This window comes from Oncorhynchus masou, chromosome 5, assembly GCF_036934945.1.
Source record: "Oncorhynchus masou masou isolate Uvic2021 chromosome 5, UVic_Omas_1.1, whole genome shotgun sequence".
NCBI classification, from domain to species: Eukaryota; Metazoa; Chordata; class Actinopteri; order Salmoniformes; family Salmonidae; genus Oncorhynchus; species Oncorhynchus masou.
Window position 1 is genome coordinate 69512569 of NC_088216.1, and position 26934 is coordinate 69539502.

Sequence of the window (26934 nt, forward strand, 5' to 3'; positions counted from 1 at the left end):
CTAGATATTGCACGCTCAGCAGAGAATCAGAGATGAGGGGTGGCATCGGGCACACATCGATATATAGCTTTAAGAGCAAATCGTTTGATAACAATGAGAAATTTGGACATTTCATCAATTACATATGATATGACCCTCTCCTGGACTAGATTTAAAAAATAGTAAACCCTCCCCTTGACTGAAATTGAAAAACCATGACCGTCCCCCATTTTCTCCAGGTACCCATTCTGTACTGTACATTTTGATCCATCTCTAGGGCTGCCCTGATCTCACAACCATGACAGTAACTGCTGTGCTACAGTATCAATCGGGGTTATATTACCCAGAGACTACCCTGGACTGCATGAAGGACCTTATTAAAAACAGTTTGTTATTGTAGTGTGTACAAGCAAGCCTACAAAGGTACCTGTTTTAAGCCTGTTTTAGACTATAATTACCAGCCAGCATCTAACTTTTAAGTAATGACATCCAGTTAGTTGTGAAGAAGACCCTTTTGAGGAAACTTGTCAGATGATGTGAGTTGCCTGTGTTGACTTTGATGCCTGTGAGCCAATTCTGTGTGTGTGAGACTGACATGACTCTATTTTAGGCCATAAGCAATTGACAGGACAAAAATGTTCCAAAGTTTGTTTTAATCGCTGAAAAAAGGACCAAAAAACAGACATTGTAACAAAACAGCACAGATAATCTAGACTAGAGTGTGATGGCTTCACTGACAGTCAATGGTTGGTCTGTCTCGTTAACTGTCTCATCATCATTTCCACCATGCACCCATGTTTTCAGGTGTATGATCTGTGATATGTGCTCCTCTATTGTGCATTGGAAAGAGAAAGAACCTGAAATGGATAGGCGATCCAGCACAGCTCATCATCATTAAGGGAGACCGGGGTTGGTCTTGTGTGTATTTCTCAGCACCAGTAGATCTTATAAACTCTTTTCAATATTAGGAGAAAGACCAAGGTATTGGCTTCAAATGGAGACTGTTTTCTATAGTCATGAATTATTCCAACATGGAGTTATAACTCCATGTTGGAATAATTCATGGGGATTGAAAACAGTCTCCATTTGAAGCCAATACCTTGGTCTTTCTCCATCCATCAAACACACTCGTGGGATTGGATGTCACACCCCACTGGGCACAGACATCAATTCATTGAATGGATTTTTTTTTAACCTTTATTTTACTAGGCAAGTCAGTTAAGAACAAATTCTTATTTTCAATGACAACCTAGGAACAGTGGGTTAACTGCCTTGTTCAGGAGCAGAACGACAGCTTTTTAACTTGTCAGCTCAGGGATTTGATCCAGCAACCTTTCGGTTACAGGCCCTTAACCACTAGGCTACCTGTTGTACTGAATGATGTGGAAACAATGTTGATTCAACCAGTGTGTGCACAGTGGGACAGTGCCTGTTTGCTGGTAGATTATGGCTTTTGTAACAGGAAATTAAGCAATATAGTATAGTCTTAGAAATATTCTGAATAAAATTCAGCATTTTATGCCGTGAGAATAAAATATGGCATTTTGAGTAAATTTGTGTGTTTGAAAAAAATATGTGAGTGAGGGAGAGGAAACTAAATGAGCTCTTTATAGCACAAGCACAAAAGAGCTTGGGATGTATTATAATGGAGTTGATAGTGACAACCAACCCCACATTCCAAGTAACAACCATCCCCAACCAGCTCCCCAAAACTAACGAAGATGCTGGCTACCACATGGCTAGACCTTGGAACTCAGAAATATGTTTGAAATATAGTTCTCCCTTTCCTCTTTTCAACAAACATAATTGTTCATGGATACTCCCACAAACATTTACAAAGAAAATACCAATATATATATATTTTACTTCCACCTATGAAAAACATAAATTCCCGTCATCTCAATGTTTTGTCATGCTGACATGTATTGATCAGTTGGATGAATTCCTTCAAATAATTCACACATTTTTACCTTACAAATTACACATTGCCATTTAGATTGGGAGTAATTAGCACTGTGACAACCAACCCGTGAGACAACCAACCCCGTTCTCCCTTACCAACACACACAAAAAATATACATGAACTTATATAGAGCAGATCCTGAACAACCTTTCAAATTAACATGCACATACACAAAAACACAATCAAGTTAAAATTATGGAAGGCCAACAGTATGAAGGCCTGTTGATAAGAGATGCAGACTTTGTCATCACTTCATGTGTCCTTCAGTTCAACTGATTGCTGAGAAGCTTCAAATCACATTTCCTTGCTGTTCCCTAGCAGTACCCCCCTCTTCCCCCTCTGCTGTATGTACACACTCCGCATGCTAAGTCTCTTCTACACATTCCTGCCCAGACCTCCCACAACTTTTTTCCTATCAGCTGTTCCAGTTGTATCTACCCTCCTTCCTCTCGGCTTCCCTTCCACTTTTTCTGCTGTTCCGGGTGTGGTTTCCCTCCCATGTCAGTCTCTCACTGGCTGTTGCAGACGGTGCCTCCCAATTTGCCCCCGGCAGCGGCCTTCTTGCGCCTCTTGTTGAGCAGAGGGTTGCTGGAAGTGTCCAGGTCTTTGATCTTCACCTGGTCGTAATCCACACGCATGGTGGCCAGAGCACTGGTCATCTCATCCTATAGTACACAGAGCGTAAGGAGTTAGGAGAGAGGGAAATAGAGAAGAAAGAGAAATAACAAGATTCAGAGTGAGGGAGGTTGAATTTCCTGATAGATAAATAGGAGATGGTAGATAGACAGAAGATAAAGCTCTGCTCTGAATATACAGCATAATAAAGAGGAGGGAATAAGCCCTCTGTTAATAAACATGTTCTCAAACCAGACTGTGATGTCTGCCTCCACTTGTGGAAGGTCAACCACTCCAGGGTCAACTCCAAAGTTTGGGAGCAATTCCATTTCACATGAATTCCACAAAAGGAATGAAATTCCACTCATATTTTGAGATATCTACATGGGAAAACCATGTGTAATGTTCATAATATCAACCGTATTTCAAATGTTGTCTGGATGTAAACTCAATGGCGCCGGAGGGGATGGCTGCCGTTTTATGGGCTCCTAACCATCTGTGCTATTTTGTGTTTTTTTCCCGCATTGTTTGTAACTTATTTTATACTTAATGTTGCCTCTACCGTCTCGTATGACCAAAGAGAGCTTCTGGATATCAGAACAGTGATTACTCACCTCAAACTGGACTAATATTGTTTTCTTTAATGAGTCCGACGCAAAGGATATACTGCTTCTCTGAGACTAGGTCCAATCCCAGCCATTCATGTAAAGAAAAGACAGAAATACAGGGGGTGGCAATCGGGGTGCCTTGGGAGAATTAGTCTGCGAGTGGGTAACCCGCCTCTACCATTCGTTCTACAGGCAATCACTGGAGAGTAAACTGGATGATCTCCGTTTTGAGACTATCGTACCAACAGGACATTAAAAACTGTAATATCTTATGTTTCACAGATTCTTGGCTGAACGATGACATAGATAATATACAGCTGGCTGGGTTTTCTGTGCATCGGCGGGACAGAACAGCTACGTCTGGTAAGGTGAGGGGTGGGGGTGTGTGTCTATTTGTCAATACCAATTAACCTTTTGTGACTAGAGGGCAGTATTTTCATTTTTGGATAAAAAACGTTCCCGTTTTAAACAGGATATTTTGTCACGACAAGATGCTCGACTATGCATATAATTGACAGCATAGGATAGAGAACACTCTGACCTTTTCAAAAAAAGGAAAAATATTGTCTGTGAGTGCAACAGAACTGATGTTACAGGCGAAACCCAGATAAAAATACAATCAGGAAGTGCCGCATTTTTTGAAAGCACTTCATGCCAATGACTCCTTATATGGCTGTGAATGGGCTACGAATGAGCTTATGCTTTCTACGTATTCCCCAAGGTGTCTACAGCATTGTGACGTCTTTTTACGCATTTATGTTGAAGAATAGCCGTAAGGGACCACATTGAGCAAGTGGTCACATGATGGCTCCCGCAAAAAATCTTGCGTAAAGTACTGAGGTAGCCATTATTCCAATCGCTTCTAATGAGAAACCAATTGTCCCGACGGATATATTATCGAATAGATATGTGAAAAACACCTTGAGGATTGATTCTAAACAACGTTTGCCATGTTTCTGTCGATATTATGGAGTTAATTTGGAAAAAAGTTTAGCGTTGTAGTGACCGCATTTTCCGGTCGATTTGTCAGCCAAACGTGAATAACAAACGGGAGCTATTTCGCCTACAAAAATAATCTTTTTGGAAAAAAGGAACACTTGCTATCTAACTGGGAGTCTCCTGAGTGAAAACATCCGAAGTTCTTCAAAGGTAAATTATTTAATTTGGTTGCTTTTCTTATTTTCGTGAAAATGTTGCCTGCTGCTAGCAGAGCCTAGCATAGCATTATGCCATGATAAACTTACACAAATGCTTGTCTAGCGTTGGCTGTAAAGCATATTTTGAAAATCTGATATGACAGTGTGATTAACAAAAGGCTAAGCTGTGTCTCAATATATTTAATTTGTGATTTTCATGAATAGGAAGATTTTCCAGGAAGATTTATGTCCGCTGCGTTATGCTAATTAGTTTGAGGCGATGATTACGCTCCCGGATCCGGGTTTGAGAGTCTCAAGAAGTTTTTAAGGATGTCTCGAGATATTGCTTGCCTGAGGTAGAGTACCTCATAATAAGCTGTAGACAACACCAGCTACCGAGAGTTTTCATCTATACTTTTCATAGCAGTCTATTTACCACCACAAACCGATACTGGCACTAAGACCGCACTCAAATGAGCTGTATAAGGCCATAAGCAAACAAGAAAATTTGTTGATGCAACAACCTCTACCACAATGTGAACAAGACAAAGGACCTGATTGTGGACTATAGAAAAGGAGGGCCGAACACGCCTCCATTCACATTGACAGGGCTTTAGTGTCGTGGCACTACAGCCATGACACTACAGACTCCAGTCACCCAACTCTCTGCTAACGCACGGCAAGCAGTACCGGAGCACCAAGTCTAGGTCCAAAAGGTTCCTCAACAGCTTCTACCCCCAAGACATAAGACTCAGGCCACCAGGACTATTTACATTGACACCCCCCCCCCCCCTGTGTTTTTACACTGCTGCTACTCGCTGTTTATTATCTATGCATAGTCACTTTACCCCTACCTACATGTACAAATTACCTTGACTAACCTGTAGCCCCACACATTGACTCGGTACCGGAAGCCCTGTATATATTGTTATTTTATTTTTAACATTTTATTTTATTTTTTACTTTAGTTTAGTAAATATTTTCTTAACTCTATTTCTTGAACTGCATAGCTGGTTAACGGCTTGTAAGCATTTCACGGTAAGGCCCTACACCTGTTGTTATTTCGGCAAATACAATTGGATTTGATTTGATTCTGCTGATCCTGGGAAGAGATGTAAGTCCCTGGATGGCCAGAAGGTGTCAGTGCTGGTCTGATTCTGACCTTCACGTCATCCCACATCTCTCTGTCCTCAGTCAGGACCCGTGTTGTGTGGAGCGGTGTGGAGGGAACAACCATGGACTGCTGCAATGACAGAACACAGACACACCATCAGGCATGATGTTACAGACTGACATACATGAACCGATGCACGCTTTCACACACAAGCGTGCACACACTCACATTGATCCAGGGGTGGTTCGTAAACTGTGTGATGGTCATTCTCTCGTTGGGGTCTGTCTTCAGCAGCTGATTGATCAACTGTTTGGCTGAAAGAGGAAAAGCAGTAAGAGGAAAGGGGTCAACATTCAATGAAAGACACACATTTGTGCATGCTTACCTAAGCGTCAACAATCAACTCCAACTCCTTTTTGCTGACAATGTGGGAGAGGTTGTGGTCCTGGCACTACAATGCCAGTTCATTTACCTTCTCCCTATAGGCTGACTAGTTGTTGTTGGTTATCAGGCAAACAACCGTGGTGTTGTCAGCAAACCTGTTGATGGAGTTGGTGTCATGCAAAGCCACGCAGTCATGGCTGAACAGGGAGTCCAGCAGAGAGCTGAGGACACACCCCTGGGGGGCCCTGCGTTAACAGTCAGTGTGGAGGAGGTGTTGTTGTCATTCCTCACAGCCTGTGGTCTGCTCGTCAGGAAGTGCAGGATCCAGTTCCAGAGGGCGGTGTCCAGACCCAGGGCTCTGAGTTTGGAAGGAACAATAGTGTTGAATGCTTAACTGTAGTCAATGAACAGCGTTCTCACATAGATGTTTGTCTTGTCCAGATGTGTTACGGATGTGTCAATAGCGATGGAAATGGCATCTTCTGTGGATCTATTGGAGCGGTAGGCAAATTGGACTGAGTCCAGTGTTCCTGGCATGCTGGCCTTGATGTGGGCCATGACCAGCCTCTCAAAGCCCTTCATGATGACCGGGGTGAGTGCAATGGGGCGATAGTCATTTGGTCATGTCACCTTGTTTTTCTTGGGCCCTGGGATGATGGTGGTCTCCTTGAAGCAGGTGGGGACTACAGCTTGGGACAGGGACCGGTTGAAAATGTCAGAGAATATGCCTGCCAGCTGGTCAGCACACACTCTGAGGCCAGGGATCCCATATGGCCTGGCGGATTTGTGAGTATTCACTCTTTTGAGAGTTCTCATGTCAGCCATGTAGAGCGAAAGCATCTGGTCTTCCAGAGCAGTAAGAGTCTTCCTGGGCAGCTCCGAATTGTCTGACTCGAAGCGAGCATAGAATGTGTTAAGCTCGTCTGGGAGGGTGGGCACCACACAGTTGGATTTACCTTTGTAGTTCGTGATTGCAATCGATTTAAGTTCGAGTCTATATTGTCTTTTGCATCCCTAATGGATTTGCGGAGCTCGTACCTGCTTGCCTTGGAAGCGTCGTGCACCACCGAGTCATTGAGGTTCATCCAGGGTTTTTGGTTGGGGTATGTCCAGATTGCTATTATGGGTACAACATCATCAACACATTTTCTAATGAAGTCCGTGACTGACAATGTATATTCCTCAGTGTGGACGGATGAGTCCTGGGTGGATGAATATTTGAACATACAGTATCAGTATTCTCAAAACAGTCCTGTAGCATTGAGTCTGCCTCCTCGAGTGGTCGTCACTAGTTATCACAGCCACAAAGTCAGAAGACCCGCCTACTTGACCAATCAGATGAGGGAGTGTGATGACATTTATACACACCATATACACCCTTACACAATACATTTACACTCCCACACAAAACCCACACACATTCACATACATTACATATTACATTATAAGTATAAGTACCTAGGTGTCTGGCTAGACTGCAAACTCTCCTTCCAGACCCATATCAAACATCTCCAATCGAAAATCAAATCAAGAGTCGGCTTTCTATTCCGTAACAAAGCCTCCTTCACTCACGCTGCCAAGCTTACCCTCGTAAAACTGACTATCCTACCGATCCTCGAATCCGGCGATCCTCGACTTCGGCGATCAAATTTTGTCATCTACAAAATTGCTTCCAACACTCTTCTCAGCAAACTGGATGCAGTTTATCACAGTGCCATCCGTTTTGTCACTAAAGCACCTTATACCACCCACCACTGCGACATGTATGCTCTAGTCGGCTGGCCCTCGCTACATATTCGCCGCAAGACCCACTGGCTCCAGGTCATCTACAAGGCCATGCTAGGTAAAGCTCCGCCTTATCTCAGTTCACTGGTCACGATGGCAACACCCATCCGTAGCACGCGCTCCAGCAGGTGTATCTCACTGATCATCCCTAAAGCCAACACCTCATTCGGCCGCCTTTCGTTCCAGTACTCTGTTGCCTGTGACTGGAACGAATTGCAAAAATCGCTGAAGTTGTCGACTTTTATCTCCCTCACCAACTTCAAACATCAGCTATCTGAGCAGCTAACCGATCGCTGCAGCTGTACATAATCTATTGGTAAATAGCCCACCCATTTTCACCTACCTCATCCCCAGTTTTTATTTATTTACTTTTCTGCTCTTTTGCACACCAATATCTCTACCTGTACCTGTACATGATCATCTGATCATTTATTACTCCAGTGTTAATCTGCAATATTGTAATTATTCGCCTACCTCCTCATGCCTTTTGCACACATTGTATATAGACTCCCCTTTTTTTCTACTGTGTTATTGACTTGTTAATTGTTTACTCCATGTGTAACTCTGTGTTGTCTGTTCACACTGCTATGCTTTATCTTGGCCAGGTCGCAGTTGCAAATGAGAACTTGTTCTCAACTAGCCTACTTGGTTAAATAAAGGTGAAATAAAAAAAATAAAACACACGTAAGCAAGCACGCACGCACACACCCATACACATACACACACACACACTTTTACACAAATCATTTCCTGCTGCTTCTCTGTTCCTTATTTTACTCTTATTATTGTCTATCCTGATGCCTAGATACTTTACCCTGCCTTCATGTACATATCTACCTAAAATTCCTCGTATCTCTGTACATTGATATGGTACTGGTACTCCCTGTATATAGCTCCACATTGATCTGGTACTGGTAAACCCTGTATATAGCTCCACATTGATCTGGTACTGGTATTCCCTGTATATAGCTCCACATTGGTATGGTACTGGTAAACCCTGTATATAGCTCCACATTGATCTGGTACTGGTACTCCCTGTATATAGCTCCACATTGATCTGGTACTGGTACTCTCTGTATATAGCTCCACATTGATCTGGTACTGGTAAACCCTGTATATAGCTCCACATTGATCTGGTACTGGTAAACCCTGTATATAGCTCCACATTGATCTGGTACTGGTAAACCCTATATAGAGCTCCACATTGATCTGGTACTGGTAAACCCTGTATATAGCTCCACATTGATATGGTACTGGTACTCCCTGTATATAGCTCCACATTGATCTGGTACTGGTACTCCCTGTATATAGCTCCACATTGATCTGGTACTGGTACTCCCTGTATATAGCTCCACATTGATCTGGTACTGGTACTCCCTGTATATAGCTCCACATTGATCTGGTACTGGTAAACCCTGTATATAGCTCCACATTGATCTGGTACTGGTACTCCCTGAAAATAGCTCCACATTGATCTGGTACTGGTACTCCCTGTATATAGCTCCATGTTGATCTGGTACTAGTACAACCTGTATATAGCTCCACATTGATCTGGTACTGGTATTCCCTGTATATACCTCCACATTGATCTGGTACTGGTACTCCCTGTATATAGCTCAACATTGATCTGGTACTGGTACTCCCTGTATATAGCTCCACACTGATCTGGTACTGGTACTCCTGTATATAGCTCCACAGTGATCTGGTACTCCCTGTATATAGCTCCACATTGATCTGGTACCAAACATAACGATGGTCATTATGGCCAAACAGTTCTATTTTTGTTTCATCAGACCAGAGGACATTTCTCCAAAAAGTACGATCTTTGTCCCCATGTGCAGTTGCAAACCATAGTCCTTGCTGAGTGGCCTTTCAGGTTATGTCGATATAGGACTCATTTTACTGTGGATATAGATACTTTTGTACCTGTTTCCTCTAGCATCTTCACAAGGACCTTTGCTGATGTTCTGGGATTGATTTTCACTTCTCGCACCAAAGTATGTTCATCTCTAGGGGACTGAACGTGTCTCCTTCATGAGCGGTATGACGCGAGTAGGATGCCTTACCAGTGTGACTTCTGAGATTCAGTCAAATTATTCCTGGAATTTAAGAGCTGCTATTCTGTGTTTTTGTGCCTTGTGTATGTCTGTGTGTGCTTTTGCATGAGTGTTGTGCTGTGAAACTGACTATTTTGCTTATGTTTTCTAGAGTAAAAGGTCCCTGGGACTGAAGTCATTGGAGGAATGCAACGCTATACTAACTAAACTAAAGCCAGGGTAACCCGACCCAGTCTCACCTTCCTCTGACACTTCAGCCCACTCAGGTTTTGGGAACTCGTACTGGCCCAGCCTGATTCTCCGCTTCATCCCTGGAGAGATGGCTTGGCCTGTGTTAGAATAGAATGGAGGGAACCCACACAGCCTGCAGAGGAGACAATTGCGTAGAGGTTGATAGTTATTAAGTTGCACTGACTTAACCCTAACCCTTGATTATATACTATGTACAGTGGGGAGAACAGGTATTTGATGCATTGCTGATTTTGCAGGTTTTCCTACTTACAAAGCATGTAGAGGTCTGTCATTTTTATCATAGGTACACTTCAACTGTGAGAGACGGAATCTAAAACCAAAATCCAGAAAATCACATTGTATGATTTTTAAGTAATTAATTAGCATTTTATTGCAGTGTACCTATGATAAAAATTACAGACCTCTACATGCTTTGTAAGTAGGAAAACCTGCAAAATCGGCAGTGTATCAAATACTTGTTCTCCCCACTGTATGTACTGTATATGCACACACAGGAAATCTAACACACACAAGTTATGCTCTTCTAGCATCGTGGGGACCTAACCCTACCCTTACCCCAACCTTAACCTTAAATCTAAATCCTAACCCCTTACCCCTAATTGTAACCCTAACCCTAACCCCTAAGCTTAAAATAGCCTTTGTCCTCATGTGGACGTGGGAAATGTCCCCACGAGGGAGAATTTTCCTTGTTTTACTATTCGTGTGGGGATTTTAGGTCCCCACCAGGATGAAGAACAAACCAACCAACCACACGCACGCGCACACACACACACACACACACACACACACACACAGTACTCACAGGATGTACATGATGACACCCAGAGACCACATGTCACACGACTTGTCATATTTCTCCGGGCCCAAAACCTCAGGGGCTTATCAACATGGAAACACACACAAATAGAGACAGACAGACAGAAAATACAATTACATGATGGAAACCACTTAAGTCCAATGTATGCATAATATAGTGTAATAAATCTGATTGTCACACATATTCCTATTCCTACAGTAGTATAGTAACTTACCCACGTAGTAAGGGGTGTAGCAGGGGGTCTGCAGGAGGTTGTGCGTGGTCTCCTTAGCGAAGCCAAAGTCTGTCAGTTTGAGAGTACCATTGAGCTCCTGATGGGTGTACAGCAGGTTCTCAGGCTAAGGGAGAGGAAGTGAAATGTATCCATCATTAAACATGTCACTGTTTATACATAGTATTAATAAATGCATGCCAACTATGTTTGTCACTATCTGTTGCTCTTATCTTGATCTGTGTGTGTGACATTGCTCACCTTGATGTCTCTGTGTGCGATGTTCATGTTGTGGAGGAACTCGATGGCCGTGCCAATATCCCGCATGATCTCTGAGCCCTCTAGAAGAGGAGAGCAGAGAGACACAGTCTCAGGACAACACTGTATGTAACATTAAACATACAGTGTGTAACCCCCTGTAAAGACTGTGTTCAGTTTATTATGTGTGCCATGCTCATGTCCGTACTTTGGACCTGCCTGTGCCCACGTACAGAACTGTCTGCGTCCACGTACGGTGTGGCACAGGCGCCAAATATATTGGCAGGGTACACGCAGATTGGGCTGAGGTGATCTTGGAAAACAATGACAGATTTCGCCAAGAGTGTTGAGACACCGTTTATTGTTCAATTAACTTTTTGTTTAATAGTCTGGAACAATATGAGTGTACCGAGCTACTTTTCACTCGCTATTCTCTTAATATCTTGTAGTTCATCAGATTCGCCATCATGCTCGAGGGACAGACAAACGAACTGTTGGATAGCCAAGCTAGTCAATACAGCAAAGATTTTTATAACTAACCCAAAATAGGCTGTGGTCTGTCATTTCCAATGGGAGAAAATCATAGTTGGCAAAACAAGCAAGGAGGTGGGCAGAGCCAAGCACCAGCTAGCAAGATCCTATTGGCCCGTTCTAGCATGTATTTGTACATTTCCGTTAGGGAACGCCTACTCTGTGAAGTGCGCTTGCGCAGTAACTCAATTTGCTTTTGCAATCCTTACCGCAATTTTTTGAAACCCTGGCAAAGGGTAAAGTCTACAAAACTTAGTCCACTCTTTTCGTGACAGATTCTAGTTTTGGGAACAGAAAACTTTATTGAGATCAAGTGTTTAATCGATGACAAATTTAGCAGAATGTCGGCCAAAATTAATCTTACTTCTTCCAATACTGGTCACTGGGTTTCCTCTCATCATCTTATTTGGTGGTGAGTGGAAATGCCAACCGGATGAACAGATTATTTCAAAATCGCACACAGAAGAAGTTATAAGGAAAATGTAGTTGCTAATGGCAGCCTTCAGAACCCTGGTCGCCCTTTAACTTGAGTTACTCAATGAGAGGGGGCAACACCGAGCCGACCTGCAATGTCCCTTCCTGGAGTAGCACAAACTGTTCATGTTGTGTCTCCATAAGATACCATCTTAACCGACTTCATTTTGCTTCAATGCGCTATTGAATCTTCACATAGGAATGAATGGTGTCACGTGAATGATGGCTTTGTCCATTCATACATATATATATATAGTCATTGGGATGGTAACATTTGTGTTTTAACGCCTCCGTGTCCAAGGACAAGGACCAAACATTTTAATATTATTTTCGGGGAGTCCCAAACTTTTTATTGTTTGTAAAACTCTAGCTTAGAGTTCTCAAGTGTTTTAACTTTACTATCTGCTGGCTATTAGGTACAGTATATATACAGGTACCAGTTTCAAACTAGCTTCAGCTTTCTAGGGTTCAAGGTTGGGAAAGTAGTTAGCTACTGTACGTTTCCCCCGGCTTTACTTGTCTACAGGGTTTGATTCATATTTGATATACGGATGTACAATTGCAATACTGTAGATTTTTTTATTATTCAAATCCTTTTCTCATTTTGAGGTTTTAATATTATTCCTGTTTAAAATTAGTATCAGGGTTTTATAGGTCCAGTATTAGTCTGTGGTCATCTGGTAGTTCATTGTGTCCTCACATTTGTACCTTTTTACATTCTAATCCATTTTTGACAAATATCTTTAGATTTAATCAATTCTACTAATGTGGAGGAAAAGAGTCATTGTGTTGCCATTGTGTGGGTGTATCATATACACTACCGGTCAAAAGTTGTAGAACACCTACTCGACGAGACAGCCTATAGGGAGGAGGTCAGAGACCTGGCCCGGGTGGTGCCACAATAACAACCTATCCCTCAACATAACCAAGACTCAGGAGATGAATGTGGTCTACAGAAAAAGGAGGACCGAGCACGCCCCAAATCTCATTGACGGGGCTGTAGTGGAGCAGGTTGAGAGCTTCAAGTTCCTTGGTGTCACATCAACAACAAACTAGAATGGTTCAAACACACCAAGACAGTCATGAAGAGGGCACGACAAAGCCTATTCCCCCTCAGGAAACTAAAAAGATTTGGCATGGGTCCTGAGATCCTCAAAAGGTTCTACAGCTGCAACATCAAGAGCATTTGCGTCATTTGCAAGCATTTGCGAGACTGGTTGCGTCACTGTCTGGTACGGCAATTGCTCGGCCTCTGACCGCAAGGCACTATATAGGGTAGTGCGTACGGCCCAGTACTTCACTGGGGCTAAGCTTCCTGCCATCCAGGACCTCTACACCAGACGGTGTCAGAGGAAGGCCCTAAAAATTGTCAAAGACCCCAGCCACCCCTCTTTTACGCTGCTTAAGAAGACACACCTGTTGATTGAAATGCATTCCAGGTGACTACCTCATGAAGCTGGTTGAGAGAATGCCAAGAGTGTGTAAAGCTGTCATCAAGGCAAAGGGTGGCTATTTAAAGAATCTCAAATATAAAATATATTTTGATTTACTTTTTGGTTACTACATGATTCATATGTGTTATTTCAAAGTTTTGAAAGTTTTCCAACAATTGTTTACAGACAGATTATTTCACTTATAATTCACTGTACCACAAATCCAGTGGGTCAGAAGTTTACATACACTAAGTTGACTGTGCCTTTAAATAGCTTGGAAAATTCCAGAAAATTATGTCATGGCTTTACAAACTTTTGGAATGCTAATTGACATCATTTGAGTCAATTGGAGGTGTACCCGTGTTTGTATTTCAAGGCCTACCTTCAAATTCAGTGCCACATGGGAAAATCAAAATAAATCAGCCAAGACCTCAGAAAAAAATTGTACACCTCCACAAGCCTGATTCATCCTTGGGAGCAATTTCCAAAACGCCTGAAGGTACCACGTTCATCTGTACAAACAATAGTACGCAAGTATAAACACCGTGGGACCACGCAGCCGTCATACCGCTCAGGAAGGAGACGCGTTCTGTCTCCTAGAGATGAATATACTTTGGTGCGAGAAGTGCAAATCAATCCCAGAACAACAGCAAAATACCTTGTTAAGATGGAGGAAACAGTTACAAAAGTATCTATATCCACAGCAAAACGAGTCCTATATCGACTTAACCTGAAAGGCCACTCAGCAAGGAAGAAGCCACTGCTGAAAAACAGCCATTAAAAAGCCAGACTACGGTTTGCAACTGCACATGGGAACAAAGTTCGTACCTTTTGGAGAAATGTCCTCTGGTCTGATGAAACAAATGTAGAACTGTTTGGCCATAATGACCATCGTTATGTTTGGAGGAAAAAGGGGGAAGCTTGCAAGTCGAAGAACACCCTCCCAACCGTGAAGCACGGGGGTGGCAGCATCATGCTGTGGGGGTTCTTTGCTGCAGGAGGGACTGGTGCACTTCACAAAATAGATGGCATCATGAGGAAAGAAAATTATGTGGATATATTGAAGCAACATCTCAAGACATCAGTCAGGAAGTCAAAGCTTGGTCGCAAATGGGTCTTCCAAATGGACAATGACCCCAAGCATACTTCCAAAGTTGTGGCAAAATGGCTTAAGGACAACAAAGTCAAGGTATTGGAGTGGCCATCACAAAGCCCTGACCTCAATCCTATAGAACATTTGTGGGCAGAACTGAAAAAGCGTGTGCGAGCAAGGAGGTCTACAAACCTGACTCAGTTACACCAGCTCTGTCAGGAGGAATGGGCCAAAATTCACCCAACTTATTGTGGGAAGCTTGTGGAAGGCTACCTGAAACGTTTGACCCAAGTTAAACAATTTAAAGGCAATGCTACCAAATACTAATTGAGTGTATGTAAACTTCTGACCCACTGGGAATGTGATGAAAGAAATAAAAGCTGAAATAAATCGTTCTCTCTACTATTATTCTGACATTTCACATCCTTAAAATTGTGAAAAACTGAATTTAAATGTATTTGGCTAAGGTGTATGTAAACTTCTGACTTCAACTGTGTGTGTGTGTGTATGTCAGAGCAAAGCTGCCTGAAGAAAGAGGGGTCACACATACAGTATATACAGTAGCTTGCAAAAGTATTCATCCCCTTGGCATTTTTCCTATTTTGTTGCTGGAATTAAAATAGATTTTTTGGGGGGTTGTATCATTTGATTTACACAACATTCCTACCACTTTGAAGAAAGAAACAAGAAATAAGACAACAAGATAAGGGATTTTTGCCCATTCTTCAAGGCAAAACTGCCCCGAGCTCCTTTAAGTTGGATGGGTTCCACTGGTGTACAGCAACCTTTAAGTCATACCACAGATACTCAATTGGTTGAGGTCTGGGCTTTGACAAGGCTATTCCAAGACATTTAAATGTTCCCCTTAAACCACTTGAGTGTTGCTTTAGCAGTATGCTTAGGGTCATTGTCCTGCTGGAAGGTGAACCTCCGTCCCAGTCTCAAATCTCTGGAAGACTGAAACAGGTGTCCCTCAAGAATTTCCCTGTATTTAGCGGCATCCATCATTCCTTCCATTCTGACCAATTTCTAAGTCCCTGCCGATGAATAACATCCCCACAGCATGATGTTACCCCACCATGCTTCAGTGTGGGGATGTTGTTTTCGGGGTGATCAGAGGTGTTGGGTTTGCACCATACATAGCATTTCCTTGATGGCCAAAAAGCTCCATTTTATTCTCATCTGACCAGCGTACTTTCTTCCACATGTTTGGGGAGTCTCCCACAACGTGTTTGCTTATTTTTGTCTTTAAGCAATGGCTTTTTCTGGCCACTCTTCTGTAAATCCCAGCTCTGTGGAGTATACGGCTTAAAGTAGTCCTACGGACAGATACTCCAATCTCCACTGTGGAGCTTTGCAGCTCCTTCAGGTTTATCTTTGGTCTCTTTGTTGCCTCTCTGATTAATGGCCTCCTTGCCTGGTCCATGAGTTTTGGTGGGCGGCCCTCTCTTGGCAGATTTGTTGTGGTGCCATATTCTTTCCATTTTTTAATAATGGATTTAATGGTGCTCCGTGGGATGTTCAAAGTTTCTGATATTTTTTATAACCCAACCCTGATCTGTATTTCTCCACAACTTTGTCCCTGACCTGTTTGGAGAGTTCCTTGGTCTTCATGGTGCCGTTGGCTTAATGGTGTTGCAGACTCTGGGGCCTTTCAGAACAGGTGCACATATACTGAGATCATGTGACAGATCATGTGACACTTAGATTACACACAGGTGGACTTTATTTAACTAATTATGTGACTTATGAAGGTAATTGGTTGCACCAGATCTTATTTGCGGGCTTCATAGCAAAGGGGGTGAATACATATGTACGCACCACTTTCCTGTTTTTTATGTTTTGAAACAAGTTATTTTTTAAATTTCACTTCACCAATTTGGACTATTTTGTGTATGTCCATTATATGATATCCAAATAAAAATCTATTTAAATTACAGGTTGTAATGCAACAAAATGGAAAAAACGCCAAGGGGCATGAATACTTTTGGAAGGCACTGTAGTACATCCATTCCCAGAAACATGTAGCCCAGTCCTCCTTCCCTGGCTCCCTCCCTTCTGAGCCCCCTCACCTCTCTCAGTGAAAGCCTGGTCCCCTCTGGCCTGGATCCGGCTGAACAGTTCTCCACCTTGCATACTGGAACCAGAGAAACACACACATTAAGATAATATTGAGATGCTGTCATGGAGTTCTAAAAACAACACTGCTTATCACTCTCCCACATTATAAATGTTTCTACAAGATAATCTCTGCTTCGTCAATAAAAGGCCCTAAAATATTACATTGAAAAGGGGAACCATTTAGAAGCAGTCTTGATGAGCACGATGTTCGTGGGACAACGTTTGACTGGGAACAGAACAGTATGCAGTGCACTTCATCTCCCCCTCTGTTTTCCCATTTTGTCATTATACACAAACACACACTGACATTCAAAATTCCATATACACTGTAACTCCTCTACCCTCCTTCAAGATCTCTGTCTTTAGAAAAACACGGTGAATCACTCTCTGTTATGTGGAAAGCATTGTTTATACACTGAGTGTACAAAACACTAGGAACACCGTACTAGTATTGAGTTGCACTCCCTTTTGTCCTCAGAACAGCCTCAATTTGTCGGGGCAGGGACTCAACAAGGTGTCAAAAGCGTTACAAAGGGATACTGGCCCATGTTGACTCCAATGCTTCCCACTGTTGTGCCAAGTTGACTGGATGTAATTTGGGTGGTGGACCATTCTTGATACACACGGGAAACTGTTGAGTGTGAAAAGCCCAGCAGCGTTGCAGTTCTTGGCACAATCAAACCAGTGCGCCTGGCACCTACTACCAAAAGCACTTAAATCTTTTTTCTTGCCCATTCACCCTTTGAATGGCACACATACACAATCCATGTCTCAATTGTATCAAGGATTAAACATCCTTATTTAACTAGTCTCCTCACCTTTATCTACACTGATTGAAGTGGATTTAACAAGTGACATCAATAATGGATCATAGCTTTCACATGGTTTCACCTGGTCAGTCTGTCGTGGGAAGAGCAGGTGTTCCTAATGTTTTGTACACTCACTGTATGATCTTTTGAGTGTGTGTGTGTGTGTGTGTGTATGTGAGAGATAGAAAGAGTGAGTATGGAGGAAGTGAGTAAGAGAGAGATCCAAGTCCAAATCCAACATCTATGTCCAACTCAGTTACTGACTATTCTCCTTCATTACGCTAGCTGAGCTGGTGCTCTCCTCTGACCCTCTCTGAGACAGGAAAGAGCTGACCACAAAGAGAAATTACTTTACAGAGAACACACCCTTAACTCAGCTCTGAACCGTCAGGCTCCCTGTCTACGACTGGTCAATGCACTATACTTCCATGTCTCTGAAAATGCACCTCAAGGGAAATAATTGTCAGCATTTAAACACGAGGTTTATGTTGCTTATGTCATGTTTAAACTTCCACATACCATATGTACTTTATTTCCTTGGCACTTGACTGGTTTATTGACCAGAGGATGAGAGAATACTACAGTATATCAAGAGAGTCGGGTGTCAATTTTTTGTGAGGCACAGGTGGAGCCCCAGCCATGGCCCAGGCCTGCCACATACTTGGCCTGCATAGACACACCAAGGCCAAGTGAGTGAGCTTTCCATCAAGCCTAATGGTGTCAAAGAGAAGCTATGAGGGATTGGCACTATGTCAATAGTTTATGGCTAGTGGCTGAGGACAGAGCAATATAACTTGTATTCCCACAGAGAGCAGAGGATTCTGGGTAAAAGAGCTGACAGTGCAGGATCATACCATTCCATGATGATGAGCAGGCACTTCTTCCCATGATGCATGTTCTCGTACAGACTGAGAATGCGAACGATGTATGGCCCCCCCGACACCCGCCAGTGTAGCTCAACCTCCCGCCTCGCCTTGGGACTGTCATAGAGGATCTGAGAGAGAGAAACAGGAAGAGGTGGGGTAGGAATTTTATTTTTTCCCTCTTTCAGTTCCCTACCGTACATGTTAGGGGGCCTGTGTGTGCAATAACTTAAACACAAACCTTGACTTGAAATAGACATAACACATGCACAGACACACACATACGCACAAATACGCATGCACACACACACAGCAGGCCTTGACATAGCACTTGTCTTCCATCAGAGGATATTTTTGGGTGGTGACAGTGACAGAGTGGGCTCCAGCTGGATACAAGACCAGCCAGCTGAGAACAGAACACAACACAGCCAGTCTGGCTACCACTCATCCTTTACCACAACCTCACACAATCTCTAACACACTTTTTACAGATTCAACTATATGATAACGTGGATGGTGAGAAATGTGGAAGCGACTGTACAGATGCGGATGGAGACGGAGTTTCATCTAAGCTGTGGTTTTAGAATGACTGGCTATAAACGGACTTAAAGGTCTCATTCGATAACAGAAGTCATAATCGGCAACCTGTCTCCCTCAATGAACAACTAATGCATTTTTTTAACACAGGTAAAGTGGACAAAAGTTAGGATTTGGTCCTAAGAGACAAGATTTCATCATATCCTCATGGCATCATCCATCCAAACTGAATGGCCTATGAGTGGCCAAGTTACGCATGTGTTGTTAAGAGCAGTTCATAAAATACACCGTTAAAACTTCAACCAAAACAGTCATCAACCCTTTTTGAAGATTTACAATGTTACTAGAGGAAGCAGGAACTAGGGTTTATATACATTTCACACAAAATAATAAAAATGATTCTTTGTTTTAGGGTAGATGCATATTTATATTGTGAATTAGTGTGTTTTTATGTGTGCGTTTAGAGCAGAAGTACTCAACTACTATTTGAAAAGGTCCAGTTGACACACATTCCCGAGGTGGCAAAGGTCTGGTTGGATATTGTCCTTTATCAAATCAAATCAAATCTTATTTGTCACATACACATGGTTAGCAGATGTTAATGCGAGTGTAGCGAAATGCTTGTGCTTCCAGTTCCAACAATGCAGTAATAATCAACAAGTAATCTAACTAACAATTCCAAAACTAATTTCTTATACACAGTGTAAGGGGATAAAGAATATGTACATAAAGATATGAATGAGTGATGGTGCAGAGCAGCATAGGCAAGATACAGTAGATGGTATCGAGTACAGTATATACATATGAGATGAGTATGTAAACAAAGTGGCATAGTTAAAGTGGCTAGTGATACATGTATTACATAAGGATGCAGTAGATGATAGAGTACAGTATATACATATACATATGAGATGAATAATGTAGGGTATGTAAACATTATATTAGGTAGCATTGTTTAAAGTGGCGCTGTGGTACAACGTAGTAACAAACATAGTCGTCTACGACTTTGGAAACATGTTGTTATATAAACACATGAAATGAGACTAAGAATTTGAATGAATTACAACATTGCTGTAAAACAAAGTGGTTGCATAATTGTCTATGCAAAAAGTGCACTGTGAACCATTGGGCCTTGAATAAAAACAAATGTATTTATTTTAAATAAAGTGCACGTTTTCTGGAGAACAAAGGATAATTCAACAAAAATAATCATCTGAATGCACAGAAGGTCACTGTGGGCCATGCAATGTTCATGTATAAGTCACTCTGGGCCTTGCCCTGCATTAATGAGAGAAATTACACTTTCTGTCTCCTACCAATGCTTTGAAATTTGGCACAAAAGTGTGAGAGCAACTCTGAGACACTGGAGCAGGTGTTCATTGGTGAGCCTGGTGCGGTATTTGTTTGTAATAAAGTTAATTGTGGAGAAGGCTGATTCCCAGCTGTATGTGGAGCCAAACATGGTCAGGATGTACAGTGTCAGTTTCTTGAGAACAGGGACATCAGCTGCAGGCACCATCTTTCCCCAGAAAGTGACAGGGTTACAATCACCAGCCTACTCCTTCAAAGACACATTTTCTTGCAGCTCAATCAACTCCATCTGCAGTGGTGCAACATCTAAATCAAGTCAAATCAAATTTTATTTGTCACATACACATGGTTAGCAGATGTTAATGCGAGTGTAGCGAAATGCTTGTGCTTCCAGTTCCGACAATGCAGTAATAACCAACAAGTAATCTAACTAACAATTCCAAAACTAATTTCTTATACACAGTGTAAGGGGATAAAGAATATGTACATAAAGATATGAATGAGTGATGGTGCAGAGCAGCATAGGCAAGATACAGTAGATGGTATCGAGTACAGTACCCATCTGAAGATCTGTTTTGCTTCTTCTGACAACTTTGCCACACATGTGACCAAGAAGGGATTCTGGATGAGCACCAGCAGTTCTTTTCCAACAGTGAAGTCATCAAAGTGAGCCTTGAAGTTATCCCTCAGCTTCTGGATGAAATCAACATGGTTGAGAATATCTTTGTCTCCCTGAGTTTGCACCAGAAGATTGGGGAAGTGGGCAAGTTCTCCCTGGGGATCCTTCTTGAAAAGCTCCAAATTCTTCTGGAAAGCCCGGACTGCTGTTATCATATCACACACTGTGTTGAACCATCCCTGCAGATTAACATTCAGTTGATTAAGGTGTGATGTAATGTCTGTCAAAAATGAAACTGTTTCCATCTTCTCCTCATCTTCCAAAAACAGAGAAAACTGAGTTGTCTTGTCACTCTTTTGCTGTGATAAGAAGGCTTTGATTTCCTCCTGAATGGCCCAAAAGCATTCCCAAACCCTGCCTTTGCTGAGCCATCTGACATTGTCTTGCAGTAGTAAGTCATCAAAACTGGCATTGGCCTTTGTCAGGATGCCCCGTAGCAGATGCTGTTGTAGGGATGATGTGGCACTCAAAACGTTTATCAGTTTCATCAATGTTGTCATGACCTCAGAATACTATTTTCCCAGACTAGCCCACAAGACAGATTGATGGATGATGCAGTGATATGATGTCACGTTCACTGTTTTCAAACTCCCTGTCATGGATGAGCCAAGGCGCAGCGTGCATGTAATTCCACATTTCTTTTAATCGTAGTGAAACCTTCACAAAAAGAACAGGTAAACAGAAACAAACGTGACGCAACCGTGGCGCACACAAACACACACAGAAAATACATAATTACCCACAACATTAGGTGGGAAAAAGGCTGCCTAAGTATGATTCCCAATCAGAGACAACGATAGACAGCTGCCTCTGATTGGGAACCACACTCGGCCAAAAACAAAGAAATAGAAAACATAGAATGCCCACCCAAATCACACTAACCAAATAGAGAAATAAAACAGCTCTCTAAGGTCAGGGCGTGACAGTGGTCCTCTTTCAAATGTGCAACCAGTCCCCTCCCTCTTCCTATCATGGCAGGAGCTCCATCTATGCTGATGGAGACCTCTGACTTCAGATCTATCCCCCTTTTTGTCAGCATCCCTTTGATGGCCTCATGGATATCCCCCCCCCCGTGTGTGCTTCTGTATTATAATATTTTTTTCCCACCTTTGTTTAACCAGGTAGGCCAGTTGAGAACAAGTTCTCATTTACAACTGCGACCTGGCCAAGATAAAGCAAAGCAGTGCGACACAAACAACAACACAGAGTTACACATGGAATAAACCAAAAAATAACACAATAGGAAAGAAAATCTATATACAGTGTGTGCAAATGAGGTAAGATTAGAGAGGTAAGGCAATAAATAGGCCGTAGTGGCAAAGTAATTACAATTTAGCAATTAAACACTGGAGAAGATGTGCAGAAGATGAATGTGCAAGTAGAGATACTGGGGTGCAAAGGAGCAAAAAAATAAAATAATAACAATATGGGGATGAGGTAGTTGCATGGGCTATGTACATATGCAGTGATCTGTGAGCTGCTCTGACAGCTGATGCTTAAAGTTAGTGAGGGAGATATGAGTCTCCAGCTTCCAGCAATTAGTTCCAGTCATTGGCAGCAGCCCAACAGCTTCTTTGTTTCGTTATAAAATCTGCCGAACACCAGAAGCTAGGCATTATCAGTGTTATCTGTTGATTCATCCACAGATAATGAAATGCATGCTGCATTCTGAATGGCCTCATCAAGTTGTATTATTATTTCAGTTTTCCTCATTGCTGTGGAATCTGACTGTGGGATCTGTTTGAGATTTTCCCTGAGCTCATCTTTTTGTTTACCTTCAAGCAAGGTGTCAGCCACTTCAAACATGCATCCTTTCATCATCTCAGTGTCTGAAAAAGTATTTTTGTGTTTTCACAAAACCCAAGCTATCCTCAGTGAACCCTCCATTGCCTGTTGTTGGGCTGTAAGGAAATTGACAAGGACTTTGGTGGACCTTTCATATTGGGATTTGAGTTAATCTTGTTTGTTCTCATCTCTGTGTTTAGGGGATACGTCTGATCGAATTTACTACGCCTGGTGTCATAATAGTGCTTAACATTGGCACACTTCACGAGAGCCACGGACTCACTGCATATCAGGCACATTGGTTTTGTGCAAAAAAAAATGTTACAAGCCATATTAGCAAAGATACTCGTGACTAAGCTCCTTCTAGCTGTGATATTTACAGTTGAACCACTGTCAAATCTTTCTGTTTCATTCTGCCTGCTTGTCCCAAGGTTCCGTGGAGAATATTTGGATTAATGTGATTGGGTAAGACGTGGCCCTTTGTATTTGCATATAACCATGGGATTGGAGTAGACGGGGCACTAGTATACGCGGCTGTTGCTTTGAGAGAGACAGTGATAAAGAGGCTGCTGTGCCCGGTTGATTTTAAAGCTTTCTAAAAAATAATGTATTGACTTTTATATAACAAAATGAGATGATGTCCGGTCTGGATTGATCATTCTCTGGGTCCGGACTCGGACCGCAATCCGCCAGTTGAGTTTGGCTGGTTTAGAGTATACATGTGCTTAGGCGTGTCTTCTTTATCATTAATGAGTGTGTAAGTGTATTTTTATACCCATGCCTATAGTGATAGTCACCATAAAGAGGAAGTCCTTCCCTTTTTGTTGCAGGGTATGTTGAAAGTGGAAGCGAAGGACTTCCGTTGGCCTCTTTAACTGATGTCTGTTATTCTTCACAACCCACAGTATCTCTAAAAGAGTAGTCCGTACTCCTGTTCAGTATCTGGAGACCATGTGAGAGTGAATCTTGGATACCTTATTGCTAGGTCGAAAATACACAGGTTAGGACAAGAGGATTCTGATATCCCATAAGTCTTTGCATAAATGCGGAAGAATTCTAAACAATGGGACTAGCAATATGAGGAAAAATTACAGGAAGTGAATGTTAGCAGTACACAAAGTTTGCCATCAAACTTGGAAAATAAACACAAACGTTGAGAATTTTAGCTAACTACTCAGCAAACATGTAGCATAACTATTTTACTGTTATTGTTTTAATTTAAACGTTTTTCAAATTATCTACAGGCACTCTACTACCCGATCTCTGGTCACGTTTTTAATGCTATCCTGTAGAATAAAATCAGCAATGGCACTAGTGTCATGCCCTGACCTTAGAGATCTGTTTATTCTCTATATTTTGGTTAGGTCAGGGTGTGACTAGGGTGGGTACTCTAGTTTTTGTATATCTAAGTTTTCTTTTTCTTTGTTGGCCTAGTATGGTTCCCAATCAGAGGCAGCTGTCTATCGTTGTCTCTGATTGGATTGGGGACCATACTTAGGCACCCCGTTTTCCCACCTTCAGTTGTGGGATCTTGTCTTTGTTTGGTTGCATGTATTTTTGCACAATGAAGCTTTTCGTTCGTTCTATTGTTTATTTTGCTGGTTCACATTTTAATAAAATATGATGAACTCAAATCATGCTGCGCCTTGGTCTACCCTTAACGACAAATGTTTATTTTCGAATGCTGCCACATGAAATTATTGCATTACCCTGACCTGTACATTTTCGACCGCGCCTTATTGTGTTCTATGGGTCCTCATGCCCTTAACTTCTTGTATAGTGAAGAAATTCCCTGTGACTAATTCCTAATTTGAGTAAATGTAAGCCGCTCTGGATAAGTGTCTGCTAAATGACTAAAATATAAATGTAATGTAGGCAAGACTGGCAACGTTGGAAACTTTAGTACATTTTCAACCTCTCCTTGATCCAGTCTGTAATAATAATGCTTTGAAAGGCTGGTCATGGCTCACATCAACACCATCATCCCACACCCGGGACCCACTCCAATTTGCAAACCGTCACAACAGATCCACAGATGACACAATCTTTATTGCACCCCAGACGTATCAGTGCCATCATCAAACAGGTGCGTTGCATGAAAAAATATGCCAGTAGGCCTAAAACTAGTGTTATTAAGCTAACTGGTGAGTGTATTTAGTTTGGGAGAAAACGTGGAGTTAGTGTTAAACTCTGTAGGTGATTTGTTTGCATCTTTTGTTTGTTTTTTTGAGGTGTGCTGTTTGGTCCTTAGTTTTGGTTGCTGGTTTGATAAACTTGCCACTGCGGTGGATAGTTGGTTGTGTGCTAGGTTGGAGTGAGTAACATTAGTTATTTTCCAGGCCCTTTCCCAGGCTGAAAACTCTTGCTCTACTTGCTGTTGGGACATCGGTCCGAGGAGGTGAGTACAATCTGCTGTTTACCTCAGTGGGAGATTTGGGTAGGTTAGTAGGTTAGTGCTATTTGCTACCCGGAGCTATATAGCCTTTCTTTTCCCCAGTTAGGGTTAGCGACATGTTCCACTTTGGAATACGTTGGGCATGGTTATTTTGTTTTGTTATTTTTGTGTGGAGTCATTGGATTGAGCAGTTGTCTCAGGGGGCACATCCGTGGCTTGGGGGAATCTGCCAGCATGCTGGGGGGGGTTTCCATGGCAGCGGGATACAATGCGTAATTACCGAGGGTAGTGGTGGTTTACTCACTCACCGACAAATTCTCGCAAGGCACCCAGACCTCCACCCCCTGTATTTCCGTATTTTCTTCATGCGAATGACGGGATGAGGGCCTGGTCTCAGGGAAGCAGTATCTCCTTCATGTCAGACTCATTAAAGATAATCTTTGTCCAGTTCGAGGTGATTAATCGCTGTTCTGATGTCCAGAAGCTCTTTTCGGTCATAAGAGATGGTAGCAACGACATTAGATACAAAATGAGTTACAAAAAAATAAATAAAATAGCAGTTGGTCAGGGGCCAGTGAAACGGCAGCCATCCCCTCCGGAGGCATTATGTCATATTGTACCAGTCAAGTTTTGTGAGTCGATGTTGAAAACTTCCCACGATGATGTTGCTGGACATCTGATCCTCTAGGAAAACCTACAATTGCATACTGAAACATTTATTTTGGCCTAGTTTAAAGAGGGATGTTTCTACATTCCTCAAAACCTGTCATTTAAAATCAAATAAAATGTTATTTGTCACATACAGATGGTTAGCAGATGTCAATGCGAGTGTAGCGAAATGCTTGTGCTTCTAGTTCCGACAGTGTAGTAATATCTAACATGTAATCTAAAAATTCCCCAACAACTACCTAATACACACAAATCTAAAGGGGTGAATGAGAATATGTACGTGTAAGTATATGGATGAGCGATGGCCGAGCGGCATAGGCAAGGTGCAATAGTCGGTATAAAATACAGTATATCCATGTGATATGAGTAATGTAAGATATGTAAACATTATTAAAGTGGTATTATTTAGAGTGACAAGTGATCCATTTATTAAAGTGGCCATTGATTCGGTCTCATTTATATTTATTATATCAATGTAGGCAACAGCCTCTCTGAGTTAGTGATTGCTATTTAGCAGCCTGATGGCCTTGAGATAGAAGCTGTTTTTCAGTCTCTCAGTCCAGGCTTGGATGCACCTGTACTGACCTCGCCTTCTGGATGGTAGCGGTCTGAACAGGCAGTGGCTTGGGTGGTTCTTGTCCTTGATGATCTTTTTGGCCTTCCTGTGACATCGGGTGCTGTAGGTGTCATGGAGGGCAGGTAGTTTACCCCCAGTGATGCGTTGTGCAGACCGGTTGAGGGTGTTGCAGTGATACAGCCTGACAGGATGCTTTCGATTGTGCATCTGTAAACGTTTGTCAGGGTTTTGGGTGACAAGCCAAACTTCTGAGGTTATAGAGGCACTGTTGAGTGGATCATTTCAGTTTGTCTGTGATGTGTACACCGATGAACTTAACTTTACACCTCCTCCACTGCTGTCCCTTTGATGTGGATAGAGGGGGTGCTTCATCTGCTGTTTCCTGAAGTCCACAATCATCTACTTTGATTTGTTGGCGTTGAGTGAGAGGTTATTTTCCTGACACCACACACCCTCACCTCTTCCCTGTCGGCCGTCT

General features: G+C 42.3%; 1 protein-coding gene and 1 long non-coding RNA gene across 2 annotated transcripts in view; one reads left to right on the forward strand and one right to left on the reverse strand.

Annotated features, from left to right (window-relative positions):
• Nucleotides 1-617: 617 nt before the first annotated feature.
• LOC135540155 (MAP kinase-activated protein kinase 3-like) overlaps nt 618-26934 on the reverse strand; it is a 35327-nt gene continuing 9010 nt past the window's right edge. Inside the window, exons 2-10 of the mRNA XM_064966584.1 lie at nt 18495-18634; nt 16783-16847; nt 11183-11262; nt 10925-11048; nt 10696-10771; nt 9881-10005; nt 5644-5729; nt 5464-5544; nt 618-2607 (exon numbers count right to left, since the gene is read on the reverse strand). Of these exons, the coding sequence (XP_064822656.1) occupies nt 2452-2607; nt 5464-5544; nt 5644-5729; nt 9881-10005; nt 10696-10771; nt 10925-11048; nt 11183-11262; nt 16783-16847; nt 18495-18634 (933 nt within the window). The 3' untranslated portion in view covers nt 618-2451. The remainder of the gene's footprint in view (nt 2608-5463; nt 5545-5643; nt 5730-9880; nt 10006-10695; nt 10772-10924; nt 11049-11182; nt 11263-16782; nt 16848-18494; nt 18635-26934) is intronic.
• LOC135540157 (uncharacterized) lies at nt 6096-9887 on the forward strand. Its single transcript, XR_010455721.1, has 3 exons — nt 6096-6391; nt 6476-6585; nt 9793-9887. It is a non-coding gene; the product is annotated as an uncharacterized LOC135540157 (long non-coding RNA).